The sequence below is a fragment of the Rhynchophorus ferrugineus genome, unplaced genomic scaffold (genome assembly GCF_030347505.1).
Source record: "Rhynchophorus ferrugineus isolate W39M unplaced genomic scaffold, kcgeb_rfMv2 rfM4, whole genome shotgun sequence".
Classification (NCBI taxonomy): Eukaryota; Metazoa; Arthropoda; class Insecta; order Coleoptera; family Curculionidae; genus Rhynchophorus; species Rhynchophorus ferrugineus.
This window is the reverse complement of record NW_027472583.1, coordinates 41,513,974-41,539,235: the sequence shown is the minus strand read 5'-3', so window position 1 is coordinate 41,539,235 and position 25,262 is coordinate 41,513,974. Positions and strand designations below refer to the sequence as shown.

Sequence of the window (25,262 nt, the reverse complement as noted above, 5' to 3'; positions counted from 1 at the left end):
AAGACTCTCCCGCGCCGATTTTTCGTTCATCCACGCATTGTAGAGTGCCTGTTCGTTCTGGATTCTAGTTATGTTCTCTAGATTTAAAACTGCACCATGTGATACGAACGATGTCGATATTTCCATTTTATCTGATTTTTGTGCAGTATTCTCCATAAAGACATAAACTGTCGAATGGAGTATATATGATACAAGCAGTGGGTGGAAATCATATTTATATTGTCTATATTGGGCAATATTATTATATATCTGGCAGTAATCCTGTTGCGGTCAAGAAGTTCATCAGTTTATCTAGGTTCATTAACTGAAGACACTGGTCCATCGTATCTCCCAAGTTGAATAGTCGTATCTGCGAGTTGTATCTGTAGCTGTATCTCAGTTGTCACTCAGTTAGTATATATTTGGCAGTTAGTAACGAACCACATTCGATGCACAACGGTGGATTTCCTCTCTTAATGAGGGGGTCTTAATTCATGGGTCAGTTTGCAATGGCCAATTCTAAGACGTGAGAATATGCTTAAAATGCATCTGCTAATGTGAGTGGTGTTAAGGCGCTTATAAAATTCTTTTTCTCTTTTTTCTCTTTTTTTTTCACCTCCTTGTTTGATTGACGAAACCTAGCAGTTTTACGGACAGTCCTCCAGCGATACCGACAAATGCTGCCCCGTCTCATGGCCCCGGCTCTTCCAAAGACAAGAGGGAAGAATCCGATACCAGATTCACTCTGGCTAAGAAGAGGAAGCGGAGAGTAATATCTCCGAAAAGAAGGCCCCTGTCAGTTCTCCGCTTCAGCCATCGAAGCCTGTGAACAAAGCAGTGAAGAAACATTCGAAGAACACCCAACCGTCTCCATCACAGCCCACCTTTGCAAGGTTACCAGAACCGAGTAAGCACACATTTGATTTTCGTCATAATACTTCTTATTTTCCAGCTCAGTAACCGGCTTCGGCGAACCCGAATCCGACTCCAGCTCCCAGAGAAAGGATACCGCTGATCCTTCTTCGTTATAATAAGCGGTATTCCGAAATAATGCACAGTTCCAAAGACAACTCAATTGAAATCACCAAAACCATTAACCGTAAAGAAGGCATTTATTTCATCGTTCCATTTCCAACGACTTTCCTAAATTTACTAGGCTCCTCGGAGAGGGAAATATTATTTCCATTTCCTCAGCCCAACTTCCGAGCGTCATCATTGATAAAATCAAAGAACTCCTTACATTTCACCCCATATGTATTAAAACGTGGAGTGAGCCAAAGATCTTCCTATTATCCTGGTCGTTGTTCCTAACAAAGAAAAGTATATTGTCAAGCTCACCAAATTAGATTATTAGGTTGTTTTAGTCGAAATCCAGAGAGGCAACGGCCAGTCTATGTAGTACTACAACTGCCAGTTGTTTAACACTTCAGCACTCCGTGTAGAACGCCTCCTCGATGTGTTAAGTGAACCGGTCACCAGCAATTTTGGAGATCCGCATACTGTCAATTATACTGGCTGTAACTGTAGCTGTAAGAAATCCAGACCAATCCAGGTCAAACAAGCTTCTGCCAATACAACTTCTGTGAGGAGCAAGGCAACCGAGCTGCTCCTACCACTATCCCAGTCCTTGCCCCAGTCCAATATCCTGCACTGCCAGCGGGCCTTCTAGCAACTTTCACGCCGTAGCAGATGATCAGCATCCTACAGTTTTTCTACAACCAACAATTCTTTACTAAGATAGCCGGTTAAGCGGCACCTCGTCCATGATTAATCCTCGACGACCGTTCACTCACTGTAACGGCTACTTTCAAAGTATTAAAAATCATGTCATATTCATGTTGAACGACATGTTCGTCCAATCATGTTGGGACGCCAACAGCCTTCGCCAAGTGGACATAAAACAAGTGGAAATAAATTAGTAGAGAACATAATACGATGGAAAATAATGGCCTAAAGAAGAGGCGGATGTGTTGAGGGACATCAGCTGTATGCGATCGCACACGAGGAAGCAAACATAAGGACCCAGTATTCTGTATATGTCCGATCAGGACAGGCAAGAGGGAAACGACATCAGGACAGTCAACATGAGGAAATAAACCGAGTGGCTATCGGATGCATGTAGCATGATGAAGTGGATTTAGTGCCTGAGTGGATTGTTGCAAAGTGGTTTTTCACAACAGAAACAGAAAGGGAGGACGGGATACTTAGGGCTGTCCTCTTTTTTCGTCAGTGGAATTATATCGTACGACGACTAGGCATGGTACCTATCTATATATTAATCGGATTAGCGAAAAATTTTCCTCTTTTTGAAGAAAACGGTGACACCTGGAGAAGTGAAATTTGGCACGGTTAAAGCTTATATCGAGGAAGAATTTTAGGCCTAATATATATGCTCTATAAATAAATATATTCCAATAAAGCAAACCAAACTGATAGACGTGCTAGGTGAGTGTTTAGCAGTTTTGGAAGCAGTTTTTTTAAAGTTTATAAAATGAAATAAAGATTAGTTCGTTAAAATTAAGTGAATGTTTGTTTTTTTTTAACTGGAAACTATATTAAAAGGAAAATGAGTGATTAAAATATTATTAAACGAAGTTATTTAATTTTAGGCAGTGTTTTGTGTTTCTTTCGGCTATTCCTGTATTGTTGGAATTTTTAAAGAGTTTGGATAAAAAAACGATTAAGAATAGTATGGTAAATTAAAGTTATAGTGTACATTTTTTATGTTATGAGAAAACAAATTTAATGTTTGGTGAAGAAAAAGAAAAGAAGAATAGTTGTTCTTGCTTAAAGACAGTAATTAATTGATATGGTTTTTGTAGACCTAGTATATCATTGCACTAAAGGTAATTTTAAAGGTTGTTAAGATTTTTCTGTAAATTTTAGTGGTATTAATTTCTAGTTAATTTCAGGTTTAATTAGTAAAAGCATTTCTTAACAAAGCACTGATCGAATATTGCGGGTAATACGGGTAATAAATAAGTTAATTTGTGCATCAAAAATTAAAATAAATATTGCATAGAATATTAACAGCCATAAAATAGTTTCATAGAATTCTAATTCCTCATTTATTGGTGAGTTGTTGGTTCCCACGTGGGACATAACAGAAAGTAAAAAGCAATAGATAATCGAAGAGAGAAATAAATTATAAAAGAACATTGAAACTTTATTTAAAAATTTAGACAAAGAAATTATTATTTTAATCAGCCTGGAGAATTTATTGTTTTTGTAATATATATTTTAGGTGACAAACATCGATAACAGATACATAGGACTACATGAATATATAAATGAAATAATAAAAATATAAAATAAAATATTACGATTTAAAATTACAAAACTAACTAATTACAAAACTTGCATAGATGGAACACATAGGAGAAATAGAAGAAATTAGGAATTATTAACAGCATATTTTTAAACATTTTAACGGTATGATAAATATTAAGGCGTTTAATGATTAATGCAATAAGATATGTGACATTTTTTTCTTGAAACTTTGATATTTTATACTTTATAGACCTACGTTTTGGAAAATCAATAGTTAATTTAATCGCTGTATATACATTCCTTTAATATAAATATCTAAATTGTAAAAAATAAATTACCTAATTGTATTCTTGTTTTAATAAACCCGCTAAAGTCAAATATCAACTTCTAAATTGTTTCATTCATATATTCTCTGTTTTATTATACAAACATGCATTATTTAATTTATTTTTCGATACTTATGTTTATAACATAAAGGTAAGGAAAGATCATGTATACTTGTATTTTATTCTCTGAAGTTGTACGAAAAGGTTGACGGCACCATACACTCCTGATCAGAATGGTATTTGTGAGGGAGACAATAGAACAGTTTGAAATATCCAAATCCAGAAGTGACCTATCCAACCGGATTATGGACTGAGTTAGTTAACACCGCAGTATATATTCTGAACAGAACGGGAAAATCATCAGTAGATGGTGTTAGTCCTTACGAATTGTGGAATGTAAAGAAGCCGCGAACCAAACATCTAAGGGTCATTGGTCATGTTATGTCTTTATCCCTAGTCAAAAGCGAAGAAAAATGGAAAGAAAAGCTGTTAAAGAGATATTTAGATTGGAAAGGATCAAAGCGTTATTTTGTCAATTTGAAGAGAAACCTGGATGATAATGAACATATTAAGCTACCATTTCAAAAAGTGAAACCAGAAGAGGAAACTGATAATGATAAGTCACAATATTGTGAGACAGACTGCGACGAGGAGAGCACCATTGGGGACAGTTAAGAGGAAGACTTTGATGATATTTAGATATTTTAGAACTTCAAGAAGAGGGACTAGGTGCCAGACTAAGAGATCGGTCAACTTTAAAAAAGCCTCAGTCTTTGAATCGTTGCATTCTAACTATAGAAAGTGTAGTCAAAACAAGCGAAGTTCCTCAAACTTATAAGGATGCAATCAAGCATCATGATTGTTTTAAATGGAAGAGAGCAATGGACGAAGAGATTGATTCATTGAAGGAGACTAAAACTTGGAAACTTGAAGACTTACCAAAAGGTGCCAAGGCAATACCGTGTAAATGGGTCTTTAAACTGAAGTCAAACGCAGATGGCAGCATAGAGAAGTATAAAGCTCGACTCGTTATTAAGAGTTTTAATCAACTTGAGCGGGTCGATTATAATCAGACATTCAGTCCAGTTGCTAAGATGACAACTATTCGATCAATTTGAAGTGTTACAGCAAATAAAAAGATTCATATTACACAGTTTGATGTATCAAGTGCCTTCTTGTATAGAGTGAAGCTGATCCGTGTTCGTATGTTAGAAGTGAACACGGTAGAGAACTGTTCATAGTTCTATATGTGAACGACGGATCAGTAGCGGCTACTAATCACATGGATTTGGAGTTCTTCCTCAAATAGCTGAAATTAAAGTTTAAGATAACAACAGCGACCGCAGCGTACTTCTTAGGCTTGTAAACCGAAAAGGAAGAAGATAGCAGTATCAAAATTAATCAAGAGGCATATGCTAAGAATGTTTTGAAATATGCTTCAACTTTGCAACCGTAAAATCTGAACAAAGTCAATCAACAGGACGAGGGCCTATCTTGATTTGTGGAATGTTAATTAAGGGAATTAATGGGACAGATGGGCAAAAGGGGTCGCGTACGTGCACAAACACGCTCCGTCCTGCTAGTGGTTCTAAGAGCGCTGTGTTGGCGGTAGAGCGGCGCAGCTTTGCGCCGTCTGAGGGTTCTTTTGCTATCTGGTAATGCTAGTGGTTGAGTATGATCGTGGAAACGAGCCAGCCTGAAATCGCAAAATAAATGGGTATGAGGCAAGAAAGTACACTGTTCCATCGTAGTCACTTCTTTGTACAGGAAATACTCGACGCATGACTCCTTTATATTCAGATTCCTTTTAATGCTCCAATGTAAAATATTATAGGCGGAGAATTCAACGCTCACCATGCCATGTGGAATTGTGAGCGTACAAATCGTACAGGCAACAATATCGCAGCTCTGAATGCCAACTTAGGGCTCAGTTTCGCCTTGCTGGATGAGCCTACCCATCACCCCGCTATCGAACAATGGGGCACGCCATGCATTCTCTACTTTTTCATACTCCAGAACATCAATCGTCCTTCGGATATATACGGTCTCTACGAGGCCCAGATAGAACGCCCCTCCCCCCTGCTTTAAATGTTAATGTCGCTAAATTCCGTTCACTCTCATGTTATCTTCTTGGCCACTTAATAATTGCCAAATAATTTACGCATGAAATGATCCAAACAAAAAGCTTCCTTACAAGTAGCTCGCTGAACTTTCTAACATTATCAATTCCATTTTGAGGCTTCAACACTTTCCTTCTTCTTGGAAATATGTGTTTATCGCTATTATTTCCAAAAACAAGTCAAGTCATCACCTTCTGATTACAAACCTATCAATCCCATTTCGAAGCTTACTGAAAGAGCAATAATTTACGCTCTTAATGACTTTATCAAGGCAAACAACATCACTCCGACTCGGCATACAAAAGGGAGGTCTCATTAGCGTAGTGGTTAATCCGACAGGACGGTCCCCCTATTGTTGCGACAGTCCCGGGTTCGAATCCTGCTGAGGCATGCATGTACTTTATGTTTATGATTGTAATTGTAAATGTCTTTATAGGTAACAGTGGAAAATCCGACAAGGAATAACCATCTCAGTTATGCAGGCTGGGTAAGACCGGATGTCTTCTGGAATGGTCCCTAAGTTGATCACTGGCCAATTGGTAGGCTTAATGCCGGGGACCGTGGTTCGGAAGCCACGTTAAACTGTAGGTCCAAACAAACCCTCATTGGTAAAAAGGAGATTTTAAAATATTGTTAAAAAAAGCCTGGCGAGCTGAGAAATGGAATTAATTTCTAGTGGACCAAAGACTGGATGGCCCTCAGTCTTTCTGGCAACTCCCTTAAGTCTCATGGGGAGAGCGCAAAACGTCAGCGAATACCTCCGAAGTCATCGGATACAGGTACTTTTGCAGACACGAAGCGTGAAAAGGTCGAGATCCTTGCTAAAACCTACGAGGCCCAGATAGAACGCCCCCCCCCTGCTTTAAATGTTAATGTCGCTAAATTCCGTTCACTCTCATGTTACCTTCTTGGCCACTTAATAACTGCCAAATCATTCATGCATGAAATGATTGATTCCTTCTTCTTGGAAATATGTATTTATCGCTATTATTTCCAAAAACAAGTCAAGTCATCACCTTCTGACTACAAACCTATCAATCCCATTTCGGAGCTTATTGACTTTATCAAGGCAAACATCATTCCGACTCGGCATACAAAAGGGAGGTCCACAGAGTGGCGAGCGTCAACAGTTGGCGTCATTGGCGTAGTGGTTAAGCCGCCAGGACGATCCTCCTACTCTTGCGACAGTCGCGAGCTCGAATCCTGCTGGGGCATGCATGTACTTCATGTTTGTGATTGTAAGTGTCTATATAGGTAACCGTGGAAAATGTAGGCCCAAAACAAACCCTCGTTGGTAAAAAGGAGACTTTAAAATATTGTTGAGAAAAGCCTGGCGAGCTGAGAAATTTTCCATTCCAGATTCCAAGAAATTCAGATGAGCAATTCGGGTTCCACTCCAAAACTTCAGCCATTCACCATACCCATCATCTGAACCAACGTGAAAGACTTGGAGCGGTCGTTTTGGAGTTAACCAAGACTTACAACTTACTTGACAAGGTTTTGCATGAAGGGCTAGTATCCAAATGCATTCGATTAGATCTACCCGATGCTCTACTGAAGATTTCCAGCCGAAAACCCATAGACGCAGGAGTTCCATAAGGTTCCTCCCTGGCACTTGCTTTATTTAATCTTTCTCTTTCAGATATGCCTAGGCGAGATTAAGTTGAGGCAGCTTTTTATGCGGACGATACCGCTTACTTTTTTTCTTCAAGAGTTTTACATCGAGCATTTCGTATTTTAAAATCGAAAGCGCCTTAATTCCATGGTCAGGACAAGACAGCTATCCTATAACATGCATATTCAAGTCTATTCAAAATAACAGTGAACTCACGTCATCAAGATATTTCATGTATTTCTTGTCGCAATTTATAAATTCCTTTTAGAATCAGACAATATTTCCCTTCACATTTTTTTTAGTTAAAAAGAGACACAATGCTATCTGATAAATTCGAACATGTAACCGAACCAGCCTGCAAAAGTCGTCCAGTCAAACATTTAAAAAATTCTTTAAAATATTAATTATGATAACTATAGATTATAAACCGGCAAACGTCATTTTAAGGTTTTCCTGGTTTTTAAAAATTTCAAAACGCTGCTTATTACTTTGATTGGAAATGCCCAAGCCAGACAGAAGAGATTGTATCTCTAATTTGTTACTTCGAATAGGAACAAGATGATGACCTCCTCTTGCCAGTAAAATTCGTTATAGAGGTAAGCATTTTTACTATTAAATAATAAATATTAAGTTGCTGCGGTTTTTATTGAAAATATTTTTTAACGTGTTGCAGCACTGAATATTAGTGCTCGTATATACTAATGCTACTGATTGGGTAATACAGGATTTAAATGACGTAAAGATAACCCACGAAGAGGTCTAATGGAACTTCCAGACATTTTTTAAATAATTTAATTTTTAAAAGCATATAATAAAATCAAGAAAGATTATTATTTCAATTTGTGAATTTAGATGAGACATGGATATCTCAGATTGGGACCATTATACTCAATGGTCATAGCAAGATGATAATAAATATAGTGTTAAAACATCAAGAATTGATGGAAAAAAGATAAAAGTTGAAATAACAATTTATTAGGTTTTATTAGTCATAACATTTATTAATAATTCATTGCAGATGTATTCTTCGTCATGCTAACAACAGAAATGGTTTATAACACCTTCGGTTTGGATGAACTCGATCAGACACATTGAAGAAATTGACAAGTAATGGAATCGTAAACAAATGTTAGATAGATTGGAAATAAATAGCTTAATTATTTACTTGAATGAAACTTCCTGAATTATGATTCAATGCTAACAATATCTAAAACAATGTATAAACACTCCTGCCAGATAAACAATCAAGATAGCTTCTAGAAGTTCTCCTATTCCAAGGATGACGCAAATAAAATCCTGCCAACATCTCCAGGCCCTTAAATTATTCTGTTCGTCTTAAATCATAAATCCCGTGCATTAATCATTATGGCTTAGAATACCCCATCACAGTACAGTACAGATTAAGGAGAAACTTATAGATGTATTGAAAATAATGTGGTATAATGGAACATCCACATGGCATTATTCCAAGAAAAATTTCTTAAACCCTGCATCCGTTTCACAATTCCTGACTATAGAGTATAGAGTGTAGCGACATAATATAATATAAATATAATCCCAGATGTTGAACATTAGCGGCGTGCCAGCAGCGCCAACTAGAACACGATAACAAATAGCTGGCCCCGGTAAGGCCACATCAACAATCGACTTTTTCTTAAATTAAAACCTCAGAAGACCAGTGAATGTGCAGGTACTCGACGAGTTCAATTCGAATGATCGTCCGATCTTGTTGACTCTCAGGTAATACAAACTGATCGACACTCTATTCATCAAATTTCAGTACAAAACTGAATGAAAAAAGTTCAGAGCTTCAAACAGACAGAAATAAACATGTCTGAACTAACCGAACGACCTATCGTCAAGCTCACTAAAACATGCTCACATCACAGTAATCCCAAAGAAAAGAGCTGTCTTCTGCAGACCCATCAGCTTGCTCAATTCGTTCTCCAAGATTACCGAGAGAGCAATCGTCCTTTCATCAGACTGTTCGTTTACCCGCCACAATCTACCACTCCTTGGACGGAAGGGAAAAGATTGATGCAATTTTGCAATACAAAAGCCTTCGATTAAGTTTTGCGCCAGGCTCAGCACCACCTCCAGTCGGAAAATAGCTAAAATCATCGGACCTTCACGGTCAGCCTTATTAAATACTTTTATGGCTAATATCCCCAATACAAATCTTTATACGGATGATACGACCTTCTACTCGAGCTCTTTTAACGTAGACTTCATTTACCGTGACTTCAAAGACAGTTAAACGCTATAGTCGAATAACTAAAGTTATGGAAATTGTAAACCAATCCTGTGAAATCCCAGGCCATAATTACCTGCATGAAATCCACGTTTCATAACTAAGAACTGAAAAAATCCCAATACCCTGACGACAACAGGTCACATACTTCTCAACTGCAATTCTTCCGAAAATTTCAGTGATCTGTAAAAATTCAAACAGCCATAGGGGCTATACTATAAAAAAAATAGTTATACCCATTTATATAGGGAAATAGCAAAATGCCTATATCAACAAATGTCCTCCTGCATAAACTGATAATCGGGTCAATACTCAAATGCAGTGCAAATTCTGCAACGAATTATGCTTCGTGGCTCGTTCGTAACATCCGGATTCACAGGGGCATGGGTGGCCCTACAGTTGGGTCCTTCTATAAGATCTGTATAAAAATTCCCAACAAGAAGCTGCGCTTTCCGAGCATCAATTAATAAATTCAATCACATTTATGTTACTTCTGATGTAATATGACTTGCTAACACAAAAACCGCAGTAAATGGACATATGATCAAACGATTTTTTGCTTGGGTACTCAATCCAGATGATTAACCTTCATTGGCGTCTGCATAAATTTAACAGTTCTTCGGAAAAAATGAAAAGGTAGGGGGAGGTGTTAGAGAACTCTAAAATCAAAATTTTATAGTAATTTAATATTTAACTTTTTAAATTAATATTATTTTTGGGAAAAAATTCAATAATTTATGTTATAATTTAATAATTTATCTCCGTAATAAACCATTAATATGATCTACCTAAAATATGATTCATATATTTGCTGCTTAAATGAAAAAGCCACTGGCATAAAGTATTAAATATATATAATCAGCATATTAGCCATATCGAAACATAATAAGGAATAATTGACCAGAATGAAACTAATTCTGGAAAAATGAAATAGCAATTATAATAAAACAAAAACTCTTTATTGACTTAAGATATACCTATGTTATAGATGCTCTAAATACAGAACAAACTAAGGTCTACCCTTTAAATATACCTAATCAAAGTTTCGTCACAAAATACACGTATTATTTTTACGATTACGATTTGTTATAATCTCTAAAAAGTTATACAAACTCTTAATCTATGTATCGTTAATATATCTACATCAAGAAAAATAACGGTAAAAAAATACAATGTTGTATTGTGTTTAAGTACAGAATAGCTATCGATTTTGTACTTGTATTGAGCAAGTTTGCCTCTCCAGAAATTACAAAGGCTCCGAAACTTTGCAAAAAACGGATCCGAAACGAAAAAGGGAAGACTCGATTGCGAACTTAATTTGGCACCTACGAATATCAACGACGCTCACTCAGCTTTGGTAAATACCACTCATGAAAAAAAACAAAAAAAACCTCTTCCTTTAAATCGAGTAGGCTAGGAAAAACAGAAGGGCGGCGCATCATGTTTAACCGGGTAGGCATCGGCGCGGGTGACAATAGTATTTATAGTTAACTTTTTAAACTCTAGCGACTAGCGATTTGGAACTGCATCACCCAAACTAAATGCTTTTGAAACATCATCACGAAAAGAAAACAAATAAAAATGGAACGTTTTTCCTGAGGAATAACAAATAAGAGAGGCTGATATCACTTACTGTACATCATATTGATTTTTTCAAAAGAAAACCCAGTTAGCTTGAACAAATATAAATTACTACATAATACCCTACAAAAACATTTCTGCCATAGTCTGTAACTAAAAAAATTCTAAAGTTATATAACTTGATAACAAAAATTGGAAGCACTAACTTATGAGATTTTTTAAACTTTTCAAGAACTGTTAATCACTAAATAATTATACATGTGGTACATAAACTTGGAAGTTTGGTAAATATCCAGAGAGAAATATTAATAAGTTTTTACAAACTATAACTCTAAAGGCACTGTCGATTTATACATATAGAAATGTAGAAGATTCCACACAAATTCCTGACTACTTAAAACATCACACACTTTCATTTCTCTGGTTTCTTAATAACAACTACGTACTGATTTCCACCCTATTCTCTATCTCTTTCTGTCGTACAGCCACAGCCGTTTCTACCAATAAATAGAAGCACTTAAACTTGTCTTCTTTATCTCTGGACAAAGTTAAGGGTTCCTGAACTGTTTTCTGGATAGAATCAGCCTTTTCATCTGTATATTGTTTCAGTTGAGCTTTTGTTGGTGGACACTTGCTTACATTGGTTTGAATCAAAACTGTTTCATTTTCGTTACTACTACAACAGATAATCATAAAAATCAATATTTATGCACAATGTACAAAAGGAACTTACTCTCTACTAGCTGGATGTACCACTTCATTGGCCACTCCATATCTGATTACACTTTCCCATTTTTCTTCCTCACTAGGACTTGAGCTTTCATACTCAGTAGGACTATCCTCTTCTGACTTATACATTAATGTCATGCTGTCCTCATAATCATGATCAAGTCTTACTCTTTTACTCCCAAGACTTACATAATCATCTTGCCAACCCCTAATAAAGTAACAGAGTAGCATATCAAGTAATGCTTTAAATTATGCCAAATATTTTACAAACCTTGAAGGTTCATTTCCCAAACCAGTCAGTTTCTTTCCCCTTCTTGAAATAGTATAATGAAGAGGATCATGGCCTTCTCGACGAATTATTTCAGGTAAAATCCTTCTTCGAGCATTAATAAACCAATTGCATACTTGTAAAACAGTTAAATTAGCTTCTTGGGAGAGTGTCAACTTTTCAGCATCTGATGGATATGCATTATAACTAGAAAAAACGTTAAAATTCTATTAAAAACGACTAAAACCCTAAAGATTAGACATACCGGTGTTCATACAACCACCTCTTCAATATTTTGACAGAATGTTTAGGTAAGTTGCCCCTCCGTTTCCGTACTGGAGTTCTTACCGACATCAGATGCATTTCCCCCAACTCGTCGATTGATTCTAATTCATGACCAATTTCTTCATGAATATCAGCCATCTCATCTAATTCGTGCGAGGTTATGCTTGCCGGCAAAGCAACTTGGCGGGCAATCTGTATCTGCTGCAGATCTTCATGATCAGAAGATGAATCCACTTCATCTGTACTAGAAGACGACTTAAATCTTTCTTGGCCTGAAATAGAATGAGTAAATTGCTTAAATAAAGATAATTGTCATATTATATGTATATATTTTAAAATAGTAAATAACTTTCAAAATTACTACTTAAAGATGTCAAGATTTTGCACCAATTATAACATATAACTGCATAGAAAATTGTGCAATTGGTAAATATTTACATTTTTAATATCTATTATTATCAAGTAGTTTTTGACCTAAAACGGTTTGAAATTTAAATTTCCTGTCACAACAAAAACAGAGAAACACGTTGGGAACCATGACGTTTAGATGACATTAGCGGGTATGGCGGACCTCGTGGTAAGTTGACAGCCCGCTTAAAGTAATTTTCAAATACATAGAATCTAAAAATGCCGCGCAAAACATTACCATAAAATATTACGATCAAAAACTAATTTATATACAATAATAAGACAGCTACCACCAAATAAATCCCTTAATACTTACGAGCTTTCATATTTAGGTCTGCACTAAAACGTCAAAACTTTAGATATTTTTACGTAACGACAAACTTTTTAAAACGTTCAAACCACTTCGCGAATTTAAATAAACCAACAGGCGTTCAACAAAAACGCTGATATTCCTAACTCAATTAAATCACTAAATTAGATTCCTCAACGAACTTTGCAAACTTTGCCAATGTCATTCGGAAATCGGCATGACGCCGTGAATTTTTGCCCTTGCAAAGAGAAAACACTGAATCAATGCAAAACCTTTACCGCCACCTGCACAAGATAGTTTTTGGACACTTATTATTACAAATTCTCAGTAAATTAAAGAATATAAACAGAAAAAACTAGTTCGGCGTTCGGCAAACGTATATATCACGCGTGCTTTCTGACAGATCTGTTTATGGCGGTCAAATACACAAACGTCAAAAGCAGCTTAACTTCCGGCAATAGGATTCTTCGACGAACATCGGCACTATTCGCCAGTTTATTTTGACCAATAGAAAGACGTAACATTTGTTTTGGTTGTGTGTACATTTGAACTACAGCATCGGATAGCACAAAAAAACTGGCGCCAAACTTAAAAAAGTACTAAAAATTATAAATACATTAAATAAAACAATTAAAATCCATATCACCACCTTTATTAAAAATACAGTTCGTATCAGACATTTTTTAGCATTTATACTATAATATATAAATATTTCATGGTATTGAAATTAAAGCGAATTATAAAAAAATCCGTTTCAATCGTTTAAATAATTAAGTACAATACTGCCGTATATATGCCATAGATGTATATACACATATATTGTTCCATCTAATATGAAACGGATTTTTTCAATTTAATATAGGAACAAGACTGAAAAAATAATTTAATTCATGCGTAGACAGTTTTCTTTCTCCTCCCCTTATAATGCGCTGTCCCTGTAAAAATAAATTTTCAAACTTTAACAATAATTCTGGTTTCGTTTTTTTTTCGTAATTTTCGATTCCTTCCCATACAGATTAACAATAAAACTATTTCTTCTTGTCGTTTTATTCATTCTAATTGATAAAAACTACAAAAATAGAGGACTTTTCTTTGCCTGCGTTATCGCTTTTCGATCTGAGAGCACCCAACTTGGTTAAAGCTTCAGGTTTGGCCTTATCACCATAACACACATACACAAGCTATTTTGATTGAGGGTGATTCAAAGCATATATTTGCCTCCCTCTGGAAAGATTTTTGTTTTTATTGTACATACGTATTTGAATTAAATTATAAATCTACTTCTTGTCGACATCTCAAAATGTTTTCCCGTGTATATTTTGGTGAATTGGCTTGTTGAAAAAATGTTGGTCTTGCAACCAAGAACGTAACAATCCCCCTTATTTTTAAAAATTATTATTGTTGACCAAGAGTGTGATACCTAAAGATGATTATGCTGGAGGAAGTATGGACAACCGCCGAGCGATGGCGCCTGGCCCCTTACGTGCCTCCATTTTTTAAAATTAAATAATAAGTAAAAGTGGAGAACGAACAGCCCCAAGGGGACTAGTTCCTATAATCCTGGCTTTCTGGACAGTCTCGCTTCAAGTGTCCCGACTTGTGACATAAGTAACAGGATTTGGAGTTCTCAGGACAGTTGCGGGCTATGTGACCCGGTCGTTGACAGTTATGGCAAGTATCATTACTACCGCCTTCTGGACAATTTCTAGCAATATGACCTGCAATCCAAAGATTCTAGTTAGAATTATGTTAACTAATTTATATCTAAGCAAAAGAAACAGTAAACCACAAAAAAAGTAGTAAAGATGTGTTAATAAAACCGAAAAACAATAAAATAATGTACACCTAATAATTTTCAATGAAGTATTGACATTTTCAATATACTTTTTATGTCATATTTACTTTATTATCATATTAACTCTTTTCATTTGCTTAAAATTTAATTTCAAATATTGATAATAATTGGCCAAAAAAAATAATGCCAAATGATTCAATAGTGAGTACAATTGTATTAAAATCATGAAATTCTTACCAGTCTTCCTGCAATTGTAACAGGAGGGCATATCCGGACTCTGTAAACAATCCTTGGCAAAATGCCCTTCGCCGTAGCAACGGTAGCATCTTGCCTGTTCCTCCTTACAGTCTCTGGCATAGTGCCCTACCTTATTACACTTGTGGCACTTGTCGCGTACTCGATTGTAACCGCCACCTCCATATCCACCTGATTTGAAAAATTCAATTAAATACATGGTTCCGTACTAGTTCAAGTTATTAATTGAACAATACCACCAAAATAATTGTGGATATGTTAAAACTAATAAAATCTCAAAAATAGTGCTCTTGAATAACCCTTTTTTACATGTAAAATAAAAAGCGATCTTACCTCCCGAATCCCGGCCAGGTTGAGAACACTCTCTAGCGAAATGTCCCGGCTTGTTACATTTATAGCAAATGCTGACCCCGGAAGACATAGTAACTTCGACTGTGAATAGACCTTACAGCAACAGAACACTCCTCTTCACACCAAGTCGCTCGTACTACTGACTACTGAACAGGTAAGACTGTCCTCGTAAAGAACTCAATCGGCAATGCTGCAATGAAGAGAACCGTAAATATTAATGAATTGATTGCGAAAGGTTGCTGCCGCGACAATAAAGCGGCTAGACAGTTCGACGAGTCTTAACCTGCTCTAATCCGATGGCAAGAATGAGTCACCGGTACTAAGAAAAAAGTACCAAGTTCTAACTCGCAAACTTATTCAAAGAAAAACAAATAACAGGAACTTTACATAATTCATGCAGTTACTAAATCCACGTATATTTATAATTACAAATAAATAATTTAACATCAGAAATCAAAAAATATATTTTATACTCTGGTTATAAAAGACAAGAGAAATATATTTGACCGTAGAAAAACCAACTTAACCTTGACGTAAAAATCAGAGCAATTATATTTACTCTGGGTAGAATATAGTTATTAAAAATATAGTGAATCAAAATAATGAATGAAAACCATAACAAAAATTAAAAATATAAACCGCTGCAGTATCAATGAATAATCTCCTAATCATATATTTGATTTTAAAAACTTTATTACTTTTATTTAATATATACTTTTACTGCAATTTAAGAATTTTTTGAATAATCGGCGTGCTCCTTAGCTTTCACATTGAGCGGGTCGGTACTTGGGGCCTGATGTATCCTTATATTCTAGTCCTCCCAGATTGGACCGCTTTCGAAGAGAAATGTTTACGAAAAGAGAAAGCTAGACGGGGGTCGTTTTTTTCATGTGGTCTAGCAAGCCGAACGAAAAGTGATGTACGCATATGTTTACGATTAGCCTAACCTCAAAAAAAAACGAAAAGTAACGCTATTCCCTGGTCTTATCTCAATTATCAATCCAAAAAATATATATTTATTATTACCAAGATTATTCATGGTGTCTATGTAATTATAACATCATCATTTTTTTAATAAAGTTTCATCGCTCACGAGGTAAGAGAATTAGCTATTCTGTTACGGTAAATTGGCAAAGAAAATATTCTGGTTCTGGCAACGTTGTTTTCTGTACATGTTACTAGGCCATTTGTGCACAACTATTGCGAAAAATCCCCCAGAAATATGCGATCACGTGTCCACCGCATAACCGTACCTCTTAATCGTTCACCTTTTTTTGAGAAAAAAAACGAGAACGAACCCGTAGCGTAAAAACAATTTATCAGTAATTTATTAATATATCCCATTAAAAAACACTTGACAATCTGGAGCTTAGCCTGAAGGAATTACCATTTCACGCCAAGAAAAGGTGAAGAAACGCGATCTACCAAAACGGGCCTTCTTAGTCGACAACCGACTGAAATCAAAATTTTATAAATCAGTTGGCGATTGAGAATAGGTCAAAATCAATTTGGTCCACGTGTTTGGCCGATTCCATTTTCGCGTCGAAAAAAACACAAGAGATAACAAAGGCGGCGGTTTAGCTCACCTTTCTACTAGGGTCTTCAGGTGGTCAGATCACTCCGTATCTTCTCGCACGAAACAGACTGAAAACGCCCTTTGTAACAGTGCCACATTCGCTCCAGATAAATTTACAAACTCAAAGAAATCGCAGAAAATATGCAACGTTCGCAGAAACCGGTACACACTGTCACAACAGCACGTATAAGTGCCAAGGAATGGCGCTGCTGCGCAAGTCATTCACGCAAACTATCGTCATACTAAAAATCATTTCCTTTTCCTCTTCCCAAGGGCGCGAAAAAAAATTAAAATAAATTCAAATACAAATAATAATGAAGATACACAATACTTTAACGTTTTAAATACAGCATTAAGTATTCTAAATCTTTTATTATTATTTAAATAGAAATGTTAATGACTTAGCCTCTTATTGTTTCATTAATATTTTGTATATATGGTCATCTAAATGTACATAAATATTTTTATTTTGAATGATTTAATATTCTAAAAAATGTAGTAGAAACAAATAGCTTTTAAAAATAAAAATAATATAAAGGCTTATTTATTTATACAAATGAAGTAATATTAAAACAAAGTAAATATTTCTGAATCAAAGGTGTATGAGTAGTTACATACCATACCATATAACCTACATAGAAAAATAACAAAACTGAAATAACCAATATTACAATTTTTAAGGAAACAAAAATATAGAGTAATATATATTCTAGGAACAAAAATGTATATTTCCATTTTACCATTTCTATTACTAGCATTGGCAACATTTGTAGTAGTAGCACAGGTATTATCAGTTTTTTTTAAACGATTTTATGTTATACAATAAATTTTTTAGTTGGATCCTTTTATCAATAAAGTTAAAAAAGGGCATACAAATAACTGGGCTGTTTTAGTTGATACTAGTAGATTTTGGTTTAATTACCGACATGTTGCAAACGTACTTTCAATATATCGTAGTGTAAAACGACTTGGAATACCCGATAGTCAAATAATATTAATGATTGCTGATGATATGGCTTGTAATCCTAGGAATCCTCGCCCAGCTACTGTGTTTAATAATGCCAATCAACATATTAATGTCTATGGAGATGATGTTGAAGTAGATTATAGAGGGTATGAAGTAAGTATAATCTGTTAATTTAGCCAAACCACTAACTTCAATTTAGGTTACAGTAGAAAACTTTGTACGGTTACTAACAGGACGTCTACCACCAGGAACTCCTAGATCAAAACAACTGCTTTCAGATGAAGGCAGTAATGTTCTAATATACTTAACAGGTCATGGTGGTGATGGCTTTTTAAAGTTTCAAGATTCTGAAGAAATCACTAGTCAAGAAATGGCAGATGCCCTCGAGCAAATGTGGCAAAAACAAAGGTACATAGATGTCTATAAAATACTTCTCTATAAAGGAATATTTTTAGGTATCATGAAGTTTTTTTTATGATTGATACCTGTCAAGCAGCATCAATGTATGAGAGGTTTTATTCAGAAAACATATTAGCTGTAGGAAGTTCAATGGTTGGAGAGGATTCATTATCGGTATATTGCTTATCAATAGGAGATATAAGTTTTAATCATGTGTATTTTAGCACCATGTCGATCCTGCTATTGGAGTTTATATTATAGACAGATACACTTACTATGCTCTAGAATTCCTAGAAAATGTAAATGCCCAAAGTAATAGATCTATGGGCGAATTTGTAAGTATACATAATGGATTCAGTGATTATATAACTTAACAATTCTTTTATATGACAACAGTTGAAAGTTTGTCCAAAAAATGCCTGTATATCAACAGTGGGGGTAAGGAAAGATTTGTTTATGAGAGATCCAGATTCAGTTCCTATAACTGATTTTTTTGGATCTGTTAGACCAGTAAAATTACTTGATTCAATCGTGAATAATTCTGAACATTTCTCCAAGAAATTCAATATCACCAATACGCAAACAAATTATAGTAAACCAAAGAAATATAGATATATTCCACCTTTAGTAAGTTTCAATAAAATTGAATTGTAATTATTTGTATAATAAATACATTTAAAGCTTTAATACTTTTTGTTAAATTAAGAAATTGCCTGAGTTTATTTGGACTGATCAACAGTTTAACATGGACTCCGAATCAAGGCCCTCGAGTTAACGGCAATCATCAACTTAAAGACCTTGCCGAAAGACATCTGCTCTTATCCAGACCAGCTACTGGCACTGATTAGATCCCTGTTGAATTTTACGCTTTTAGCTAAAAACATTTACAATTACACTAACAAATTGAAAGTACATTCTTGCTCTGGCCGGATTCCAACCCACAATTATCGCAGCGGTGGAAAACCGTCCTATCGCCTATAATATTACTTACTGGCTACAAAAATTACAGGGAGCATTATCATTGTGATAAAATTTCGTTCGAATATTCAAGCCTTATTCCTGCTTATTTGAAATCCAACTTCAGTGTATATATTAACACTACATATCTAAAGAAGCCAGATTTACTGGTATAATAAGCTTTTAGAACCATCAGCGGCTGAAAATCTTTAAAATATCATAAAATGATCTTCTAATGAAGACATTTCAGCTTACCCTCCTTAAAAATTGATATCAAGCTAAGCTACAGTAAAGCGTTTTCGGGTTTAGCTAGTTTTTATAAAAACTATTATATTTTTTTGGTCTTTTTTATTTTTGTGCTCACCATAATTAACACATTTTAATAATTATGTGGTCGTGAATATTATTAATCTTCCTGATAAGATTGTATTGTTGCTAGATATTGGTAGTTGATATAGATCATAGAGTATGTTACTCTATGATGTGGATATATGATATTGACATCTGAAATGGATATCAGATCATTTTTAAAATGCTTACAAAGGTGACTACATAGCCTTGATGGTATATTGTACATAACTGACTTTGAAATGTATATAATTTCATTTTAAGTAATTTTAAACCGGCAATCTGATGGGCGCCAGCGACTTAATATGTAACAAGATCGTTGATTATGCATTGTTTAATTATTTGTGCTACCATATAGGAAACGAAGCAATGACCGATATGATTTTACTCATTAATAATTTTTGAAATCGATAACCAGCCAAGTGTTTCGAAGTTTATAATTGTTGTCAATAGATTATGGAATATTAAAGCTACTAATATGATGACACTATGCATAAAACGACGAAAATATAACTTATAGCGGTATAGAGTGACGAAGGCAATTTTCATTTGGGTTCATTCAAAAGGTTATATAAACAAGAAAAACACTTGATAGTGAACAGCAACTAATCCAAAAGAAAAGGACGAAAAATTGTTATATAATACGACGGTAACTTTCAGTTACGCTTTATTTTCAGTGTTAGAGGCGTTCGTGGGAATGAATGGAAACATTTGAAGAGTATCATTTTATATAAAAATAAAAGCTTCTGAAATTATTAATTCTTTTCTACATTACTTTTGGTTTGTTTATAACACTTTAAAATTTGAATTTTAACAATAATGTCCAGTATTTATCTGTAAACTCGAAGCATTCCAAATTCTGTGCGCTTCTCTCCTAGATCGTATTAGATATCAAAGACAAAAAATCAAATGGAAAGTTGAGAAACGGATTCATGTGGTTTGATGAAGGCGAACACAAATTCACAGATATCTTTGACGAAATCAATCTTCTAAATGAAGGACACCAATGATCGGCTCCAAAAATATCAATCGAGAGATAGCAACGTTTTGATTGAGTAGTGGCACTTTCCCCGAGAGCCAGTTGTGGATCAATGATGGAACCGACAGTGTTGATGAACACACGACTTCATTATTTTTCTCGTCAAAAAATAGCGTTGAACGGAAAATACTCCATATATATATGTAGTCAAAGGTTATTAAAAGAAATGCAATGTAAACCAGTGCAAAAATCTCTATTTTATTTCTGACAGTAAAATTTGAAACTATCACATATTAACACCTAGAAAGTATAGAACATGAAACAAGAATTAAAAAAAAACAAAAAATTATGTCAGGCAGATTCAGCACAAGTAATGCTGTAACAGTTTCATTTTGATTATTGTTATTACGTCTCAACTATTTTAACGAAAAATGAAAAATTGTACATGTGCAAGAAATTAGCAAAAGACAGTATACATAAAGTACAATTTTAAATATTAAGAAAAAACCAGTATGGTTTAAAACCAAATTTATAAAACAATAACAAGGAAAAAGTTTCTTTTTAAATAATGGTATTGTACTCTATCTCCTGTTCTTTTCTTCTTTGTTGTCTTTTATTGGGAACTACTGCGTTTTAGCAGCAGATCGTTTGCCTTTTACAAGGACTGGTTTATTTTTTATGGTGCCCTTCTTGCGTTTGGAACTCTATTAAGGAAAATAATATTATTAAAAGTAAGTGTATAATTTATAATTCTTTACCTTTTTGGTGACATATGTTGAAGATTTAATGACCCTGTTAGCGACAGGTATTCTAGGTCTGTTGAATTCATCAGGTTTTTTAACTCTAAAAACACCAACGAGTATTTGGTAAAGAATATTAAATGATGAATATTTTTTTTAATAAATAATAAGTGAGTCAGTAAAATATCTCACCTATATATTCTCACTAGCCAATGCTCGGTTGTATATGCTTCTTCTAAATATGTTAATTGGATATCTTTATTTCCAATAACGGCGCTTCGGGTTCTGTCGAAACCTTCAGGGGAACGATAATCCAATCTACAAAAAAAATAGAAATAGAAAAAAAAAACTAACGCGAGGAAAGATTTAGAACGAACCTTAATTCTCCGAATCGGTAATAGCACAATTTGTACATAAGGCAGTTCAGTAGAGTGGGAGAACCTTCGGCGTCGATTCTGAATTCGCCTTGTTCCGTGAAATAGTCGCTTTCCTGCAACAAGTCGTGAAAATATTAAATGTCTTGAATTTTGCAAAATGATAACCAAACAAGTATTACCTTGATGTCTTTTGGGTGCTCTCCTTCAGCAATACGAACCATCCACAAGAATTTGTTGATGTCATCGCCTGAATACCCAATAACTCCTCCAAAAATTACAAGAACATAATCCACATCGAGAGCTGTCATTATATCATAGGCGGCGCTTTCATTTGATGACATGGCCTTACCGACCAAGGCTATGTGACTGTTGTTCCAGGTATTGTTATCAACTAAAGTAGTCCTATTGGCCATACCAGCTATTTGATAACCATAATCCCACCTAAAGAAAATATATTTGAATATTTCAAGTTTATTAACATGATCTATTTAATTTTCCGTATTTTACTAATTAACTTCTTTGAAATATATTTAAAATTCAGACTCGCAATTTAGCATATTAATACTAATAATCCACAGTGTATATAATTACCAACTCATAACTCGGGCATCGTCAGCTGTGTTCTGAGATAACCAAAAATAGGCCTCCCTGAAATCATCCAAAATCTGCCTCGAACCATCGCTTCCATAACTAGCTAGTACTATACTTGGACTGGAGTATGCATTGCTGGTTACCCAAGTGCAGTGAACAGCAAAAAGCATCAACAATAACACAAACACAACTCCAGCGATACTACGCAAATTATGCCCAATGGCATCTTGTTCTTTTGACTCATGCTTAATGACTTTAGGCACCTTGCCAGCCTAAAAACAGATTTTGTAACGTCTGATGAGGTTTAAATTAAAAAAAAACCTACCTTATCATACAACCGTCTTCCAGTGTGTGAACTATCATCATCATCAGCTTCCGTATGCGCATTACTGTCTTCTTCTCTCAAAAACAGTTCTAGGATAACAGAAAATGCCACCCCGCTCAATATGCATACTACTGGTGTTAAAGTTAACATCAGTCTCACCATGACACCAGCAAAATAAACTGCACTTAGTGCATAAAGTACAACTAAAGGAGAAAACATTATAACTCTATAGAATATTACTGAATTAAAATTTATAAATGACTTACCAAAGACTCTTTCATCATTAATATTTTTGATACAATACCATAAGCCTGCAGGGAAAGTAGGTATAAGTACATGTAAATCAAAGAAAAATGAAAACCAAGTAGTTGGTTGATGCTCTGAAACTGATGCTATAATGGGGATGTGTATTTTGGCATACCCTGTATCCCATAGTGAGTAAAACCTAAAAACCAATAATGTAACATTTATTGGATGAAACTAATTTAAATGTACTAACCTTCCACTCCAAGGAGCAATATAACCTATGTAGGTTAATAAAACAACTGTGACAAAAACTACAGCAGCAGCAATTAAACCCCCAAACATCACCAATGACTTAAACTCTGATTTAGATAACATTGACTGTAGGTATTTTAAAACAGCTACAGCAAATAATAGAGCAAAAACACCTGCTGCAGCCATATGTTCACTGGTCCGTATTGGTTGGAAACCAACAAATGGTATCTGCATGGACATAATCAAACCCAAAATATAGAATGTAGTATAACTAGTGAATAAGCGATTAGAAAATCGTCCCATCAAGAGCAAAACAAATACATGTAACGGTATCAAGTTGATTATAAATACATAACCACCCCATGCTGATACCTAAAATTAAAATAAAGTAAGATTTTATACTAATAAATATGTCCATGATTATTTACCATGTAGAAATAAGATAAAGAGGCTGCTACAGCCCAAAAAACAGATCCAGTCTTTACAGATTTTATCCATAAGTAATAAGTAAATTGAAGGGCAAATATTGCTATACCTTCATTATCATATGATCCTGCAACTGAACGGCTTATGTATCCTGGCACAATTGCTATGAAACAGGCTGCAAAAAGTCCAGCTCCTGCTGACCATAATTCCTTTGTTAATAAATAAGTGGATATTGCTGTTAAACCACTGTAAATAAAATGCTTCAATATTTATCATCCCAAACAAGTACCAATATATTTATCTTATCTCATTAGTGACAAATTACCTAAAAATCGGAGCTAAGAATACACATATATCTCTAATATGTACATTTATGTGCAACAAATGTAAAATATAGTGTATACTGCCAGATGTAATCATGAGACCGGGGTATACGGTACCCCCCACAATTCTCCCCAGAGGATACCATGCTCTTTCATCAAACCAATTTAAAAAATTGTAAAATCCATGCTTTACCATATAAGCTGTAGCTCTGTAGTTGAACCTACAAAATATATATTTTATAATATAACTTAGTTAACATGTAACAGAAGTATGTATGGAATAAAACACATCAAAGATATTGAAAAAGTAAAAGAATTTTAAAAAATACTTGCCATGGATCAAATTCGTGGATAATGCTTTCAAACCGTATTACGGCAAAAAGTCTAGAAGCAAATCCTGCTACCCATGCCAATAATAAAACTACAAAAACTATAAGGCTATTTATGGCTACATTTTTGTTAATTTTTGATACAGCCCCCTTTTTCGTGCCGGTCTGAGACATTTTTGACAATCAAAAACATGACACGCACGCAGAGAGGTTAACTAATCGTCGAGTCGGCTGCTTCTGATTGGCCAACAATATTCCCACACCAATACATGTCAACGATCCCTAATAATATATATAAAATACCTTCACAGTTTAATAAGAAAAAAACTTGATAAAAAGCAAATTAGAAAGCCAATTTAAATAAATCGATTGATATATTTCATTCAAGTAATTATTTTATCTGAATAGCGACCTCTATGAACAATAAAGTAATTTGCTGATATTATCAGAGCAGGAATTGATTCCATTGAAGAGTAGTAGCGGTTTTCGTTTAAGTTTTAAAATATTTAGCTGCAGATTTCCTAATCATTAATTCAACTATAATCATTATTTATGGAACGCCATTAATTATTTAAATCGTACCGCGGGGTTTCTGGATGCTCTGTTAGTTTTAATTGTTTTTATAGATATTTGTTTAAGAGTTCCTACAACTCTCTTATATTTAATTGTATTCTATGGTAATGATATTAAAGACAATTAACGTCTACTCCTCAATATAATACTTTTCCTTCCATTTTTTAACATTTTATCATTTTAATAATTTTACAATAATTATTTTAATTAATTACATAAGCATAAATAATTTTAATGTATTTTGGAAAAGCTTTATTTAGGCAAACAGGCTTAATAAAATTTTATTTTCTTTCTTAATTACACAATTAATT

General features: G+C 34.6%; 5 protein-coding genes across 6 annotated transcripts; 2 read left to right on the top strand and 3 right to left on the bottom strand.

Annotated features, from left to right (window-relative positions):
- The first annotated feature begins 1,742 nt into the window (after positions 1–1,742).
- On the top strand, positions 1,743–4,884 carry LOC143196352 (uncharacterized). Its single transcript, XM_076404017.1, has 5 exons — positions 1,743–1,897; positions 3,768–3,811; positions 3,859–4,206; positions 4,275–4,603; positions 4,759–4,884. The coding sequence occupies exons 1-5, from the start codon at positions 1,743–1,745 to the stop codon at positions 4,882–4,884; spliced, it is 1,002 nt and encodes a 333-aa protein (XP_076260132.1).
- A 5,614-nt stretch (positions 4,885–10,498) lies between these two features.
- Positions 10,499–13,601, bottom strand: Vis (vismay). Of its 2 annotated transcripts, none has more exons than XM_076403252.1 (5): positions 13,149–13,601; positions 12,405–12,696; positions 12,143–12,346; positions 11,876–12,079; positions 10,499–11,818 (listed from the first exon to the last, which is right to left on the bottom strand). In XM_076403252.1, exons 1-5 carry the CDS (start codon positions 13,156–13,158, stop codon positions 11,581–11,583), a joined length of 948 nt encoding a protein of 315 aa, XP_076259367.1. In that variant the 5' UTR covers positions 13,159–13,601; the 3' UTR covers positions 10,499–11,580. The 2 variants fall into 2 exon arrangements, with proteins under 2 accessions (XP_076259367.1, XP_076259368.1); XM_076403253.1 differs by having other exon boundaries at positions 10,499–11,815.
- Positions 13,602–13,778: 177 nt separating this feature from the next.
- Positions 13,779–17,318, bottom strand: CNBP (CCHC-type zinc finger nucleic acid binding protein). The gene is made up of 4 exons (XM_076403251.1): positions 17,130–17,318; positions 15,526–15,733; positions 15,175–15,363; positions 13,779–14,860 (listed from the first exon to the last, which is right to left on the bottom strand). The coding sequence occupies exons 2-4, from the start codon at positions 15,611–15,613 to the stop codon at positions 14,688–14,690; spliced, it is 450 nt and encodes a 149-aa protein (XP_076259366.1). The 5' UTR covers positions 15,614–15,733; positions 17,130–17,318; the 3' UTR covers positions 13,779–14,687.
- Positions 17,319–17,744: 426 nt separating this feature from the next.
- Positions 17,745–19,172, top strand: PIG-K (Phosphatidylinositol glycan anchor biosynthesis class K). Its single transcript, XM_076403421.1, has 6 exons — positions 17,745–17,903; positions 17,955–18,239; positions 18,286–18,494; positions 18,542–18,659; positions 18,710–18,820; positions 18,882–19,172. The coding sequence occupies exons 1-6, from the start codon at positions 17,841–17,843 to the stop codon at positions 19,137–19,139; spliced, it is 1,044 nt and encodes a 347-aa protein (XP_076259536.1). The 5' UTR covers positions 17,745–17,840; the 3' UTR covers positions 19,140–19,172.
- A 1,831-nt stretch (positions 19,173–21,003) lies between these two features.
- Stt3B (Catalytic subunit 3B of the oligosaccharyltransferase complex) lies at positions 21,004–24,632 on the bottom strand. Its single transcript, XM_076403420.1, has 12 exons — positions 24,383–24,632; positions 24,052–24,270; positions 23,729–23,972; positions 23,302–23,672; positions 23,069–23,247; positions 22,803–23,005; positions 22,478–22,749; positions 22,066–22,327; positions 21,887–21,999; positions 21,702–21,827; positions 21,528–21,612; positions 21,004–21,473 (listed from the first exon to the last, which is right to left on the bottom strand). Exons 1-12 carry the CDS (start codon positions 24,550–24,552, stop codon positions 21,393–21,395), a joined length of 2,325 nt encoding a protein of 774 aa, XP_076259535.1. The 5' UTR covers positions 24,553–24,632; the 3' UTR covers positions 21,004–21,392.
- Positions 24,633–25,262: the final 630 nt, after the last annotated feature.